At 51.7% G+C, this 16,301-nt stretch overlaps 4 protein-coding genes across 4 annotated transcripts; all 4 read right to left on the minus strand.

Moving 5' to 3' along the window:
* Positions 1 to 3,170: 3,170 nt before the first annotated feature.
* Positions 3,171 to 4,379, minus strand: VTN00DRAFT_2788 (uncharacterized protein; the record flags this gene model as incomplete). Its single annotated transcript, XM_069429036.1, has 4 exons — positions 3,171 to 3,303; positions 3,371 to 3,798; positions 3,908 to 4,282; positions 4,347 to 4,379. 4 exons carry the CDS (start codon positions 4,377 to 4,379, stop codon positions 3,171 to 3,173), a joined length of 969 nt encoding a protein of 322 aa, XP_069283204.1.
* A 1,985-nt stretch (positions 4,380 to 6,364) lies between these two features.
* Positions 6,365 to 8,237, minus strand: VTN00DRAFT_2789 (uncharacterized protein; the record flags this gene model as incomplete). The annotated part of the gene is made up of 3 exons (XM_069429037.1): positions 6,365 to 6,659; positions 6,724 to 7,844; positions 7,941 to 8,237. 3 exons carry the CDS (start codon positions 8,235 to 8,237, stop codon positions 6,365 to 6,367), a joined length of 1,713 nt encoding a protein of 570 aa, XP_069283205.1.
* A 1,491-nt stretch (positions 8,238 to 9,728) lies between these two features.
* Positions 9,729 to 10,510, minus strand: VTN00DRAFT_2790 (uncharacterized protein; the record flags this gene model as incomplete). Its single annotated transcript, XM_069429039.1, has 3 exons — positions 9,729 to 9,856; positions 9,966 to 10,250; positions 10,321 to 10,510. The coding sequence occupies 3 exons, from the start codon at positions 10,508 to 10,510 to the stop codon at positions 9,729 to 9,731; spliced, it is 603 nt and encodes a 200-aa protein (XP_069283206.1).
* Positions 10,511 to 12,008: 1,498 nt separating this feature from the next.
* Positions 12,009 to 15,918, minus strand: VTN00DRAFT_2791 (uncharacterized protein; the record flags this gene model as incomplete). Its single annotated transcript, XM_069429040.1, has 5 exons — positions 12,009 to 12,034; positions 12,104 to 13,954; positions 14,018 to 14,069; positions 14,145 to 15,497; positions 15,721 to 15,918. 5 exons carry the CDS (start codon positions 15,916 to 15,918, stop codon positions 12,009 to 12,011), a joined length of 3,480 nt encoding a protein of 1,159 aa, XP_069283207.1.
* Positions 15,919 to 16,301: the final 383 nt, after the last annotated feature.

The following is a 16,301-nucleotide window of genomic DNA, read 5'->3' on the forward strand; positions in this document are numbered from 1 at the left end:
ACTTTGTCACACGAGCCAGAAGAAGCGACCGCTATTGGTCTCCGCCCATCAGACCTTGTTCAATCCCCTCGAAAATTTGAGGTAAGTGGATATCATTCGAACGTTCAATTTGCTGACTTATAGTGTCTTGGGATAAGTTCACAATGATTGTGAAAGGCTATTACCTCCTACCCGGGTGACAGGGCTGAAACCGGTTTTCAGACTTGTTGCGAGGGTTAATTCAGCGTTTCGTAGCTCGCGCCCCACCGGGTTCGAATCATGAATATTAAAAGGACCACGAAAACTTTGGTGACATATTCATGCGGGTATATGTAATCTTTGGGGCGAGAAACCAGAAACTGCACTACTTGGTGAAAAGAGTTCTATTACAGTGGCCCATATATTCGGTGCTGTGGAGAGGATTTGAGTTGGCGGCTCAGATAGCTAAGGGCAGGCAGGCGCATTCTTCTACAATGTAAATATGTATAAATCAGACTATTGCTCTTATACTTCGCATGGAGTGCATGGTTTCAGTTCACCCGTGGCAATATCCGACCCTGAACTCGGGATATGTCACCTTTCATCTTGATCCTTTCGCTTTTGGTCTTCTCGTGCTACATCTCCTTACTTTTGTCTGGTACTGCGGCCTATTTTGGGTGGTCGCTCATATTGAAGTTTTCAGATATTCTTTGACGAGTATGGGATCCTTGCATTATACAAAATGATGATTTGCTGTTTCGACAAACCATTGCATAGACTTATCTTCCAACGATAATTAGGAACATAAAGCCGCGTATCGGGTAGCCGTGCTCCCGCCCCAACACCTACCCGTGTTGGTGCGTTGCAGCGGAACGTCCATTTTCACCGCAACGTCCAATTTTGACTATTTTCATCAATTTTCTCAACATCTAGACTAATATTTAAATACATTAAATAGCCCATTAATATCTCCTAGATCCTGGCTATCTCCCTGAGTATTTTCAACGGTTTCCGATCGGTGTATAGTGGTGGGATTTGGCTTCAAAGGTTGGCATTTTTGGACACAGGAAATAATCTTCTTTTGTTCAACTTCAGCACATTCAGCAATCTGATGATTTGCATCCTTAACTGTTAATGGCCCTATAGTAGGGATTCTTCTGTGAGATCTCTGAGAGTTTGGAGTGCGTGCATGCTCTAGATGTTGAGAGATATCACTTTGAAGTTGGGCTGTCAATTTGGCTGTTTGTATAGCACTTTGAAAGACCCAGTCAAGATGGTGTGTAAAGCCCTGGTCCAGGCTAGGGGTCTCATTGACAAACTTATCCAGCTTTTGAATACTCTGTCGCAGTGTACAAACTGTCTGAGGAGGAGAATTGGTTGACATAGATTGAATTGATGGTGTTTTATCCTGTATAGTTAGGACTGGAGATGGAGACCTTGCATTGGCTAGAGGGTTGAGTACTTTTGAAGGATTCCAGGGATATATCCCCTGATCAGAAAAGGTGCTTTGGATTGTACATTGTTTGAATGTATCCTGGCAAATTTGAGGGATATCACAAAGAAAGTTGCCCTTATCCATTGTTGAGACCCCTCACTGTATATTCTTGTTGTTTTTCTTGTGAAAATAGTGCTTATAGGCCTGGAAGGGCTGACCATCAAGTGGCTGGACAAGATGGGTTGTATGCAGCACAAAGCAGAAGGGAATAATGTTGTATTTCTCACAATAATCCAGAAAATTATATGTGAGATGGGAGCCGTGGCTGTCCATAAGCAATAACCTTGCGTCAGTCTTAGAAACATGCTTTTCTGTATGCATATGGAAGTGCTTGAGCCAATCCAGCACAATCTCATCTGTTGTATATCCTTTGGAAGCTGTAGCAATTCGATAATCCTCTGCTGAATCCGGAACTTGCTGATACCAGTGTTCTAGGTGATATTCACCCTTGAAGATGAAGTATGGAGGAATAACAGTGCCATTGGCTGCAATACATTCAATGGCTGTCAAGGATTCATTTGTATCACTAGTCACAATGCCTCGGGAGGCTCATATAGGGTTGGAAGTGATAACTTTTTGAGATTTCCCCTGTCCTAATTGAAAGCCACTTTCATCAAAGTTATAGATATTCTTTGGTGGAATCTGGGCTATATATGGCTCCAAGAGATCAAACCAATGTGTCAGAATACCAATATCTTCTGCCCCTAGTCGCTCTTTCTCAATTGGCTTCTGTTTGATAAGATGTAGGTTGTCAGGAAGGCGCTGAATAAACTGATATACCCAGTTTCCCCCTACGCGCGGAGCCGGGTTGGATGAAGCCGAAGTGTTCCTCTGTAAAATCTGGTTTGCACAGCACTCAATCATCTTCAGTGTAGGCGGCGAATGTAGGGAATCAAGCTGTCAAATCCAGTGAATAATTGCCTTCTCTTGCTGGTCATCTAATGCTTTATTGCATGCGATGTGGGCAGTTTTTGATGGCCAACCCTTGATGTATTTGTGAAGCTGTCTGTGAGGCATGTCAAATTCTCGCGCCAATGCAGAGATATTTGGTTTTTTTTTGACATGAAGCCTTTCGGACAGCTTCCTGGATTCGGGATTCAATTTTGTCTGGTAATTTTGGCATTGTGGTAGGGTATAATGCAAGAAATTAGTAAAAATTGGACGTGGTGGTGAAATTGGACGTTGTGGTGGGACGCACCAACACGGGACGATGTTGGGGCGGCTCCGAGCACGGCTACCTATCTAGGTAGGTAGGTGGACAGTAAGCTGGTATATCTAACCTAGATGGTAGTGTACAGTATTCAGGTGGCTGCGAAGAATATGGTTGGTTGGTTGCCTAATATGTGCATTGTGCTAGTAGATAAGGTGCTATATATAAAAGACGTGTGAGGAGAAGGTGCACATATTACAAAAGGTAGATCTAGATCCGGACAAAATCTATTTCGTTTCTTTCTTCTGCACATGCGTGAGCATGTACAGTGTGTATAGTGCATTTTACCCATCCAAGTATCCAATCAACCATTCATTTCTGTTTGGAGACAAGACAATAAAAAACCCCTATTTTCGGGAATTTCTTTTTTTTATCAATTCAGGGATATATAGATATTCTAAAATTAATCCTTGTCGACATTACAGATGCGCACGCACGCATCTCCTTCGATATTCGCAAATACAAATCATTAGGTAGGTATGTATGATATGTTACGTATCATCCAACTTACATATTCCCAATCACCCAGTGGATCCCGCTCAGCAGGTTGGCGCCAAACACCTTGTTGGCCTCCGCCATGGCGGGGAAGATCCAGAAGCAGTGAGGCAGTTTGTCGTAGTGGTCGCGCTTCGTCGGAACACTATGCGGTTTTTACCACGTCAGCTCAGCTCGAAGAGATGATTATTATTGGGGGGAAGGTCACTCACCCAGCCTTCTTCAACGCAGCTTCGACGACAACGCCATCATCGCGCACCGGATCCGTCGCCGTCGTGACGATGTACGTAGCCGGGAACTTGGCCAGGTGCGGCGAGAGCGCTGTGAAGGTGTCCGAGTCCATGGGATTGGCGTCCTGGGCCCGGTAGAACTCGTCCATGCTAGCCTTGTCGATGACGGGCACGTCGACCGCGTTCTCCTTGTACGACTTGTGGAGGGACTCGTACTCCGCGGGGATGTTGTCCGGGTGCACGGCGGTCGGGCCCATGGCCACGATGCCCCGGACGGGGTTCTTCCCGCCGTCGGGTGCCGTCTTTGCGAATTGGTTGGCGACGGCGAGGGCGAGACCGGCGCCGGCACTGGTGCCGAGGGTGAAGAATTTGGAGGGGTCGCCGCCGAGGGAGGATGCGTTTTTGAGGGCCTGATATGGCTGTCAGGATGGTGTACAATATAGATATAGTAGCTATGTTTATACAGAGGAGTAAGAGGGGGAGGGAGGAATATAGACATCAAGTTAAATAAGTACATACCCAGTTAGCCACCGCCATCGCATCCTGCAGCTGGGCAGGCACCTTGTGCTCCGGCGCCAGTCGATACTCGACGCTGATAACGATGCACGGCGTCTTCTCCGCGATCAGCCGGCACACGCGGTCATCCGAGTCGATGCTGCCGGCTACGAACCCACCGCCGTGGGTGTACAAGCCCACTGGCAGCGGCCGCGCGCCGTTGGCGGGCGTGTAGACGCGGTATGGGACGCTGTCCACGGTGCCGTCTGTCGTCTGGACGGCGACATTATCCACAGGCGGCAGCTGGGACGCGATGGCGGCGACAAGGCCGCTGTACTGCTCGCGCATCTGGAGAGCTGTGCCTTGGAGGCAGGGACGGGCGCCGAGTGCTTGCTCGAGCTAGAATTCGTAAGCATCATATATTATAATGTAGGTATGGGTACATCAGAACGAGAGAACGTACCTTGAGCCATTCTTCCGTGTAGCGGTCAGCCATTGTGATGGATAATCAGAAGTAAATAATAATAATAAAAGGAAAAACTCAGAACTCCTGTCTGGTAGTCCAAGTTCTATATGTCTGAATGGATAGATATCTGGGTGCAGGTATATCGACAAGCACAAACCAGGAGACACCTAGACTATTTATACTAATGTCCTCGCGGTCCTACGATCCAGAATCTCCAGATCTAGGTTAGACGTGCGGAGGGGTCCGGGGTTGGATCTCCGCCCCACGAGCTCCATCGTCTCGACCCGAGGCTGTCGTATCCGAAAGTAAGGTATCTGGCGCAGCAGTTCAGAAAGAGGAGATGGAACGGTTAATGAGTGGGACCGATGCATGGAAGTGGCTCTGAAAACGCAAATCAACAAAAGGCTCCCAGGAGGTACTCCGTACTATGTACTACTGCAATCAGTACATGAGTCTCGACCGCGCGGGATGCTTCGACGAACACCTGACCTTATCCGAGCGGATCCCGACGTACGGTATACAGAAGGAGAAACTGACCAGCCTAAATTCTGAGCGCGTGCAAGGAGTGCTTGGCTAACCACTTCTCCTTTGCAATGCATGAAGCTTGGAAGCTGGTGAGCAGTGCAGCTGGAAGAACCGCTAACCAAAAATATAGGTTAGACAAGCGTCTATCTCCACGGTAAACGAGGCATGTATGCTGCTTGCCCACGACATGCCGGGAAGACGGGCCGTCGGGCAACATTCCCCGGTAATATGATAAGCACTGATATTCAGAAGAACGTCCGCTTTTTCACCCTGGTCACTATCCAGCAGTAGACGCATATCTCCCAAAACGGCCAGACAGACAGCAATTAGACCTTCCTTCCACACTGGTTTTCCGCCTTCCCTTTCCCTATCAACTGTGTGGCCTTGAATAATCGATAATAGCTCCATAGATTAAAGTAGATGTGTCCATTATGAGACATATAGAGGAGACCACGATGTCTGCGAAGATAGGAAAAGCAACCTCACTCAATCGGGAAACCTGCTGTCATGTCATGTCGACCAGACCCACCGCTTGACCGGCTCCGCATGCGACGGTTCGTCACGATAGTCCCCATCTTTGATGGGGGCCGCAAACAGACAGGAAGACACAACAAGTCCATAGATGAGATAGATAGGAGATACCCGAGGTAAGAAGGCCACAGCACAATAACCTAGGTTATCTGACATGGAGAAAAGTCCTGTCGAATTAGATAGACCTCGCTAAGGAGGGAAATCACCAGGAGGAGGTAGATAGAACCAAGAGACTGTGTTTCGATGTCGGCCCGGGGATCGGGATAGGCTTTGAGGGGTATGGTTGAACTCGCTAGACCCGGAGCTAAACTCAACGTCGGTTGGTCCTTATCAAACGCATCTCCACCCTTCATGTATGTTGTCTGTCTTCCGATTGTTCGTGTCTCTGAGTCCCGCTGCAGGAATGGCTCTTCCGATGCATGACCCGTCGTACGAAGTGGGATTCTGAATTTTTGGAAAGTGGAGATCAGTTGGTGTGTTGGGTGCGGCGTAGTACTGCGTGTATGGAGTACCCTGCAGTCTGCTGTACGAGGTGAGTGAAGAGATTGAGTTCTCGGTATGAGGACATGAACATGGATTCAGCCGTTGGGGGGTTGTGGAAAGAAAGAAACTGGCTGATTTGTAGGAGGGATATAGGCGAGCCCGGCCGGGTGAACCTGACTCCGACATGATTTATATTATCGCCCTACAGTACAGTAGATAATAGGAACTAAGGGGCTTAAAACCTATCTAGATAAATAACTAAGATAGCAACAGGGATCAAGTGCTAGTATGCTCAATCCTGTAACCAAATAAACGCTTAGATTGGCAAAGAAAACCAAGTACTGCAAAACTATAAAACCAGAACTTGCAAACCAATGGAACTAGCCAAAATCATCCAATAAAAGAAACATAAGCTTATCGTCCATTCAGCCCATATCATGTCATATCACACCAAACTTCCAACTCCGTCATCGATCTCACTTCTTCACATAAAACCCCAGATCCCCTCCCTCCTTCTCGCGGATCGTAAGCCCGTTGCCCAAGAACCGGAAGCGGTTCGGGCTCCGGTACTCGAATTCAAAGTCCTCTGTCCGGAACTCCTCCAGGTTCTCCTTGTAATGCAGCACGCTGCCGCCGTACATGGCCGTCACCCGCCCGTCCTTGCGGCTCTGGTACCACGACCTGCACCCGCCGGTGAACACGGTACGCTTGAGGTACTCCTGGCTGTAGACATTGTATTCGTGGACAACGTCCGGTTTGACGGTAACGGATCTGAAAGAAGCACGTGTTAGTGGTGTTGGCAGTGGTTGGGTGCTTGGGCTGTTTCGCTACTTACTTGATGTCCTGCTTCGCGATCTTTCGACACCACCGCAGGATATACTCCGCCGTCCATTCCATGACCGCTAGCAAGCTTCCGTGCCCGGCGGGGCAGTTCGGACCGTTGAAGATGAAATAGTTGGGCATATTCGCCGCGCAGATGCCAAAGTAGGCCTCGGGGATATCTTTCCACTGGTCGGCCAGCCAAACACCGTTCTTCCCAACCAGTTTCCAGTACGGCGTGAAGCTGACGTCGAATCCCGTGGCGCAGACCACGATGTCAAACTCCCGCTCGCCCGCAGCGGTCTTGATCCCGTTCTCGGTGAAGCCGATGATCTTGTCGCTCTCGACATCTACGTTCTTCGCGCACAGCGCCTCCAGGTAGCCCTCGCCAGGGGTGGCGCGGCGACAACCGACCGGCCACTTGGGGATGATCTTCTCACAGAGCCGGTCGTCGTGATTCAGTCCCTGCTGCATAGATTCTGTGCAGGCCTCGAAGGCCGCCTGCTGGTCCGGAGAATCCTTGAGAAACGTGTAGAAAAACTTGTTGAAATTGTGCTCGATATTCTTTCTGTATTCGAACAGGGCCCGGGGCTCCTCGCGGAATCTGCGCTTTTCCTCCTCCGTGTACTCGAAATTCTTGCCATCCCTGGCCAAGTGTGCAGCGAAGTTGGGCGTGATCCAGGTCGGGCTCCGAACGTACGTGGTGGTATGGCCGGCCGTCTTCTGCATCTGAGGCAGGATCTGGATCGCCGATGACCCGTTGCCAATGATCGCAACCCTCTTGCCGGCCCAGTCCAGGTCCGGATCCCATCTGGCGCTGTGCACCTTCTTCCCCTTGTAGGTGTCGATGCCGGGAATGTCGGGCCAGCACCACTTGTTGAGGATACCGGCGGCGTTGACCAGGACATCTGCCTCGGTCTCGATGATTGTCCCTTGCTGATCGACTTTGACTCTCCATTTCCCGGACGATTCGTCCCAGACGGTCTCGATGACCTTCGAGTTGAACTGCACCTTTTCATCCAAGCCATACTTCACTGTCGTTCTCTTGATATACTCCCAGATCTCTGGACCTGAAGAGTAAAAACAACTCCAATCCGGGTTCGGTTCAAAGGAGAACGTATAGATGTGGGCCGGGACCTAGATGGAGTGGTTAGCACATCTCCTCGCTGGAACATCATATCGATGTCTAAATAGTTAGGTAGGTAGATTCGGAAAATGCCAGGAGAAACTCACATCACACGCCACCCCCGGATACCGGTTCTCCAGCCATGTGCCGCCAACATCGTGATTCTTCTCATAGATAGTCAGATCGACGTAGTCGTCCATCGGAGTCTCGTATTTGTATTTATATGCCAGCATCAATCCCGAGTAGCCGGCTCCGACACATATGACCTTGAGCTTGCGAGGCGTGAAGACGGGCTGCTCGGAGACCGGGACCCATGTTGGGTCCCGTGGGGTGGCGTCTCCCTCTCCGTTTGGGGATGTTCCGTTGACGGGACCGCCATTGATCTCATATGGAAGGTTTTTCATGTTGGCTGTAGACAGGCTTGCTCTGATGATAGGGAAGAGGGAAGATAACGCCAACGAGATATATACAATGAAATGAAGGGCGCGAAAGTACAGAAATGTATATCAACAAGAGGCAGTTTAGAATTCAACGGCAATGGCAAATAGGTGTCAATGAAACGGACAGCGGTCTTAATAGGGACCATAATATATACCTACTCTCTCGTCAATCTCCATACCGGTTTATCGAACCGAACCAGAAACCCCGCAGAAAGTGTGCCAGGATAAGGCAACAAATGGGAAACACCTCGGAAGTCGTTGACCAGGATTGATAAAGCAGTCCTGTCCATACATACATCAATATGAGGATTTTCCCTCATGATAACCAGGATGTCTTCTCCGCAGTACTCGGCAGATATCTATCCGTGCAGAGATCCAGGCCCAATGTTTAGACCCAATTGGGCATGCAGTCACCTCAGAAGTGGGATAAAGTCGCATGGATATTCTTGTTTGCTCTTCTGGTTCGGTCCAATCTGCAGCCAGGGGGTTTGACAGGAGTGACAGCTTGCAGTGCATAAGCGCATAGTACACCGTACTATACATGAAAGTCGCTCATTTCGGGTAGAAGACCGATTTATCTAAAGGAAGATCATGTCTTCTGAAGAGTCCGCTGCAACGCATGCATATGTACGATGTTGGAACATGAGGGGTCTCTTGATAACTGCATCGGAAGGCGACGAGTTCCATCTTGCTGAAGGGACAGGATTTTCGGAAAAGGGGTCGGAAAGGAGATGCTCTTCCCAGACCCCTGTCGACGGTTAGCATGGATAGGCCTTGTCTAGCTAGGAAAATGGATGGAGTAGAGTAAGGAGTGAGAAACCTGGTAACTTGTTTCGCATTTTGCCCTCCGTACTGCCGTAGGATAATATGAAGTTTAAGAAGGGCAACCACGGAGTTGTGAGGTTCCGCAGACATATCATATCCATTTTGAAAACTGTCAGTTAAGCGATGTGGGCTGTTGGATGAAATGTCGATATTGCGCGGCAAAAGATGAATTCGAGTCCTTCTAGCTGATGCCTGCATTTGCTTCACATGAACTTTTGAAGAGTGGCTTATTGTTTTGATTTTAGCCTGATGTCGAGCATACAGCCAAAGTTCATCTTTTCTTTACGACTCGCTGCTGATAGGTAGACTTCGTAGGACCGTGTTTTGTGAGTACATCCTCATTGCTCAAAACCAATGAAATTCCTGAACGAGTTTATAGAAAGAAGATAAACTCACAAGTGATACTTCCCGCCTCTCAGAAGCGGAATAGCCTGATCGGAGTTTAAAATATCGTGGCGACCCTCTGCTCCTCTCTCCCCTTTCTCTCTACCTCCAACCAGCTATCTATCTGAATGCTTACTTACGGTAGATTGGGCGGTACAGTACTATACAAGCCCGACAGACTTCTGGAGCCATTCAATTTCATCGAATATCAAGTAGACCAAAAAGGAGGCTGGCCGGACAGCACAGCTATCCTGAACCGGATCGGAGCAGCTTCACAACCTCCTCATGACCGCGCTCCTGGGCAATCATCAGGGGCGTATACCCATTTTGATCCTCCAGGGACGGAGCCACCCAATTCCCCAAGAGAAAGGTGACTACATCAGCATGCCCCGCATCAGCCGCCTCATGTAGAGCCGTGAACCCAACCCTCCCAACAAACCAATGACAGTCTCTCCCATCGTCGTTGACATCCGCACCATGAACGGAGGAGCAGAAACCGCATCATCTCAAACCGGCGGTATCGTGCAGCCCTTCCCAGCGCACCGCTGCCATTGATCCGCGCGTCCCTCTGGATGAGCAGCTCCGCCAGATCCTCACCCTGGTACTGCGCCACGACAGAAAGTGCGGACCATCGACACATGGCCATATCTCCATTCGGATGGGCCCCCTGATCCAGCAGGTACCGGGCCGTGACCCTGTGCCCCCTTTGCGCCGCGTGTAGGAGGTATACTCCCAGTCTCTCGAAATCGTAGTTCACGTCCAGGCCAGCTGGGACCGTGAGCTCGAACATTTTCAGGGACGGCCGGAAGAAGACCGCGTAGTGGATCCTGTCTGTCACTTTTTGCGCCGTCGGAGAGACAGCTGTGGACAAGGTCAAAGTCTCGACTTTGAATGGCCTTCTCCAGGACACGTTCCGGGGAGATGTGGAGTTCTTTCTCTAATGCTTCAGGACCGGAGATGGTGAGAATGGATTTCCATGCTTTGAGCTCCTCGGGTGAGGCATCTTCATTGAACAGGCTTTGTGTCATGTTTTATACAGCAGGACAAAATGATAATGCCTATGTTAGCTGTGACATGTATGAAGATAGGGGGTAGGTAGGTAGTAAACAGTATGAAAAAATCGGCTGAGGCTGACTCCGGCCAACAACAGAACAGCCTATATATTATTGAATCGGAAACTTGTATCTGGCTGATAGAAAGGAATATGTTAAATTCCGAGTAAGCAGTAGCATCATGTGGTCATTTCAGAGATGCACAGCCCGCCTCAGGTGGGGGCTGGATTGAGGTTAGATGATCTGGACCGTGATGGAGTGGCTATGCAAACTTGTATATCTGTGAACTCAGTCTTCACAAGTCTACAGGAACTTTACCACATGAACTACTGAAACAGGAATCACTGATGTGCTATGTTGAAGGTCGCCCGTTCGGACCTAACTGGCCCGGCCTGCTCGCCTATATCAACCTTGTAGAGGTCAGCCTGCTTACATGCACGGTGCTGTACCACCAAATTCTACTGTAAATGCCTCTGCATCCAGAGATAGCCGGCTGGAGGTAGGGAGAAAGGCGGAGAGGAATGGCGAAGAGAAGATGGTCAGCTACGACGGTCTAAGCGACGATCATCCGCGTTTTTGAGATGCGGACAGCGTTATTGGTGAGCGGATGCTCTTTCACTATGAGTTCGTTTATGGGGTTTATTATTAGTCTCAGGCAGTGAAAATGTACACATAAAATATAGTGGCACGAAACCTAAAACCCTCACCCTCCACAACGGGACCCTCTGTACCTAAGTCACCGCCACGACTGGTGCCCTGATATCTCGCGATATCAACCCGCTTGTTAACTTCATATCAATTCAGCTATAGATAGATTCCACCTACCAAGGTACATACAATCCATCTATGGGCATTCAACTATATACAGTACACGCACAGACAAAGGAGACGGGATCCGAAAACGACGGCAGCGAAAACTGAAACGGGGGAATGAACCACTAAAATAAAATAGAGAGACTGCACTTGACTCGGGGTTAAGAAGAGCACTGTCCCAACTGTACGGTCCGCCGCCTGCAAACAAGGACTGATTCCAAAACGACAATGGGAGCCGACACAGAGCAGAGCAATGCGACATGGATATGGCAGTCAAAAATAATAAATGTAAATGACCAAGATAGATGTGAGAGAAGAGTAGGGAAAGTTCGAAAGAAAAGAAAAAGAAAAAGCCAGGGGGAGTGGGAAACAGGAGACAACTCATATTCCAAGAAGTACCTAACACGAAATGAAACGTTCTAGGCTCGCTGATGCTGCATGACAAAAAAAGACGAAACTAAAGGCAGTATGGGTAAAGAGTTGATGAATTGGAATAGCGCCGGACGTGGAGTGCATTGCAGTAGACGCATCGCAGGAAACATGTGCAAGGAAAAGTCATATGTGACATGCAACTACCGCCGGCAAAACCGATCACTGACAAAAGAAAGGCACTAGCAGCAAAGAAGATAGTAGGATTATATTCACAGCGGCTATCAGCAGGCTAGAAGCCAAAGGGGTTGGAGGGAGCTATTGGCAGTGTCAGCACGAATTCAAAAGGGAGGCGCAAAGAATAGGGCAATGCTGCTGTCCACTCACTGGCTTGTGCGAGGTTCGCTCTGAGACCCGTAGGTTGTGGGGTAAGCTTCTTCGCCGAATCGGTGTTGACTCCAAACCGGACCGGAGGAGGAGGACCCGTCTTTTGCGGCTGCAGAGGCGCCGCCGTCGGCTGCTGTGGGATAGGCGGCACAGGAGGGGGAGATGGAGTGTAGCTGTTGTTGCCGAATCCGTTCGCTCCCGTGCGCTGTGGCTGTAATGGTGGAGGGAGAACAGAGTTGATACCCGTAGCCATCGGCTGCTGCTGCTGCGGGAAGCCACCGAAACCAGTCGGCTGCGGCGCAAGACCCTGGAAGCCAGGCTGTTGCTGACCAGGCTGGCCATTCATGAACTGCTGAGGCTGCTGCTGGAATCCAAACTGCCCCTGTGGCTGCTGCCCGAAGCCGGTTGGCTGCGGCGCCAGTCCATTCGGGAACTGACCGAATCCTGTTGGCTGGGGCTGCAGCGGCTGCTGATTGAACTGTTGCTGCTGGAAACGCTGCTGGCCCAGTTCGGTCAGGCTCTGGCCAGGCGGGGCAATGTGAGGGGCGGTGCTCGGGATTCCAGTGAGCTGAGGTTGCAGCGGCGGAGGGCCAAAGGAGCTTTGCTGGGGGAAATTCTGCGGAGCGGAGAGCGGCCGTTGCGGCGGGGGTGGGATGAGAGAGCTCTGGCCAACGTTCTGCGGTGGCTGCGGGCGCTGCCTTGGAGGCATCATCTGCTGCTGCTGCTGGAAACCGGTCTGTTGAGGAGTGAGTCCCTGCTGCTGCCCTGGCTGACCCAACTGGGAGAAGAAGCTGGGGCTTGCCCCCGTCGGCTGAGGCTGCAGCGGCTGCGTCTGCGGCGGTTGAGACGCGGGTGCCGGCTGAGCTAGAGCCGGCTGAGACGTCGTCGTTGGCTGGGCGGGAGTAGGCTGCAGAGGAGGTGTGAGAAGAGAAAGATCGGCCATGGCTCCAGTCAAGGTAGGCTGCTGCTGAGGTGCTTGAGACTTGGCTGGAGACGAAGGGGCCGCCGTGGAAGCAGTAGCTGGCGGAGAAGCAGTAGCGGGCTGCTCTGGCCGCTTCACGTCCCATGCGTCATCGTCGAAGCCCTGCTTCACAGGCTTCTCGCTTGATGCAGCGGAGGCCGAAGTGTCAGGTCGTTCTGCAGGCTTAGAAGTGTCCTTCTGTTCAAAGGCCTTCGGATCGACCACATCACTGGTTGGAACTGCAGGGGCCGGTCTGGATTTGCGAGTGTTGTTTCGCAATGCCCCTCCAGGCCCTGAGAACAGTCCACCCTCTCCTTCGATGACTTCCTCGCCGCCAAAGCTGACATTCCGCATCTTGGACTTGGAGCCAGTCCGGCCATACAAGTTGTCCAGGTAGCGCATTACACGCAGAATATCACCTTCCTTCAACCCCAACGTGCGGAGGGTCTCGGGCGTGATATCTGGCAGGATACTTTCATCTATGAAGTCTTTGTTGAAGTTCTGGGAGTATCGCTCACACTGATGCGGCCCAACTCCCGCCTTCAGGAAGAAGTCAAACCAGTCGTGCTGTTCCACACGAGCGCCCGCCCGACCGGTATCGGTACCGGCGCCAGGTGCTGGCGCAGGTCGGTGCTTGGGCTTGTCCACGTCCTGGCGGACGCTCCGTCGCCGAATATCTGACAAAGGCTTGTCTTCGTCCAGCGACTCACCGGTGATCTTCTCGACGTATTCGAGGTCTTCCACAGACATTTTGGCGATGGGGACCGCGATCTTGACACCGTTCGTCTTGTGGAGGTGGATCTTGCCATCATTAAGGCCAAGGAATTGTGCTTCAACTGTAAATGTTCCGGTGCGGTCGGTCCACTTTCTCGTCTTCGCTGGGTCGGGCTCTGAGAATGTTTTTTAGTATACACACGATCTCTCTTATATATATAGAACGCGGGCAAACTTACTCGACTTGGTGCTAGTTGATTCCTTCTCCGATCTGCTCTCGTGCTTCTGTCGCTGTGAATGATCGTTAGCATCATGTCTTGCCAATAAACTGCCACCTCTCTCGGGTAGCTTTGTTCCCGGACCTACCTCTGACCGCGAGTCCATTGAGTCCTTTCTAGACTTGTGCATAGCTTCCTTGGTCAAGCGGGCTTCTTCCAGCCTGTTCTTCTCGACACTCGACAGGCCAGCGTTGATTCCGGAAGTCGACGGCGGCGCCTCGATAAGTCCGGTGATCTCGATGTAACTGCTCGGTACGACACCTTCCCTGCCGTTCTTGATTCGCCGGACCATCCACCACTCTTCTGACTTGGTGTCATCAAGGATGACCACCTCGTCTCCGACAGCGACCGTGACTTCGTCGTCTCCCTGTGCCATGAAATCGTAGAGAACCTGACCCTTCTTCCGGGCTCCGCCGCCAGTGGTCCCTGCCTCGATGACCTCTCTCAATCCCTCCGCCTTGTATCCTCCGGCGATCTCACCCAGCGCAGACACGATCTCACGAGCTGTGTCTTTTGCTCCAGCATGGAAATCAACGCTTTTACTCGGCCGCACAAGGTCCATAAAAACGTGTTTCCCTTCGATCGAATAGTGGGTGAGTTTATCGGCGGTCCATTCCTGATGGCGTGCATCCCCAGTGTCGGGCGAGATGAAAATGGTTCCGGTAGCAATATTAATCCCCAGGGTGGTAGGCATTTTCTTCCTCTTCCCCATAACCTCCACCATTTCATTTATATTATACAGGTGATAACCGGATGGCGAGCGCGGCGCCCCAACTCTGTTGTACGGGGGGGACTCCTGGACGTGCCCCTCACTCTCTCTTACTCTCGCGGCATACTGAGGACGTGGACGCGGGGACGGCTCAGGTGGGGAGGGTTGCCGCGCCGGCGGGCTTATCTGTTCCGATGGGGGTCGCCGTGGGAGGGCAGGGGGAGGGGCGGAGGGTTCTTCTTCATACTCCTCGGGCGAGGGCTGACGAGCTGGTTCCGGAGGGGGAGGGACGGCTCTGGGACTCTCCGCCGAATCAACGGAGCCGTGCTGCTTGTGAAGGATCCCCGCTATGGCGGCGGCCGCGGGATTCTGGGCCGCATTGTTTGCTGGAGCGCTGGCTGCGGGAGCAGCACTGTCATCAGACGCTGGCTCGGATGGCCGCTGCGGCAGTGCTGGAGCTGCTGGCTCAGGCCCCGGCTCCGGCTCCGGCTCCGGCTCCGCGGGGACAGCGGCAGGGGCTGGAGCAGCCGCGGCAGCCTGATGTTTAATCTGTTCTATGATCTCGATATAATTCGACGGGGCGAAGCCGAATTCTGTATGTACACTGACTAGCGTCCAGTCGGGATCCGAGACGTCGTAGACCAACAGCTCCGCATCTTCCGAAAACGATACCTCCTCTTCTGTCTGGCGTGTGTAGTCATAGAGGGCCTTTGCTTTGCTGATGGGTTGGGCCTGATTCACGTATATGTCAGCCAGAAACTCGATTTGACGGTATCCAACAAAAAAAGTAGACATCCTCCGCAACATGCGCATCACCAGAAAAATAACTCCATGAAAGCAATGGCAGGACCGAAGCCCACAGCTATAACCGTGCCGTCACGATCCCAAGTCCAGTGTTCTCCGAACCCAACCTGGACAAGAAAAATTAAGATGAGACGAAAGATGCTGTCCTTACCTCCTCGACGTAATTATTTGGCACCAAGCCCTCTGGTTCCTCCTCGTCTTCCCGGTTCGCCTTCTTCTTCGCCTTCCACCAGTCGTCCTCGGTGCTCTTCTCGAGAATGTAGAGCAAGTCGCCCTCACGGATCTCGAGCTCACCCTCCGACTGCGGGTGGTAGTCGTATATGGCCGTGTAGACGCCCACGAAGCCCATCTTGAGCCTTGTCGTCCGTTCTGCTGGAGCAGAGTCCCGGGTACTCCGTCGTCAGCGTCTTTTCAGTGCCAGCGTCGCGGTTGCTGCGGCTGCGGCTGCGCGGCTTGCGTTGCTAGCGTCTCTGCGTCGTGCCAGCTTCGTCGGCGGGAGGTGAGGGGGGGGGATGTACGAATGCTCGGTCTCGGTGGGGGGGGGACAGAGAGGCTAGCTGGCCAGAGCCGGGCAGACGACGGGGCAGGATAGGATAGGATAGGATGGGATGGGATGCGATGGGAATGGGGACAGGATAGCGACCCAAACAGCGAACGAGCGAGCGGCCCTTGGCTTGGCGGGCGAGAGGTCCCAGTCCGGTGCGTACGTAGTCTGGAGTCGAGGTCGGGGGA

This window comes from Thermoascus crustaceus (assembly GCF_041956765.1).
Source record: "Thermoascus crustaceus strain CBS 181.67 unplaced genomic scaffold VTN00scaffold_11, whole genome shotgun sequence".
NCBI lineage: Eukaryota > Fungi > Ascomycota > Eurotiomycetes > Eurotiales > Thermoascaceae > Thermoascus > Thermoascus crustaceus.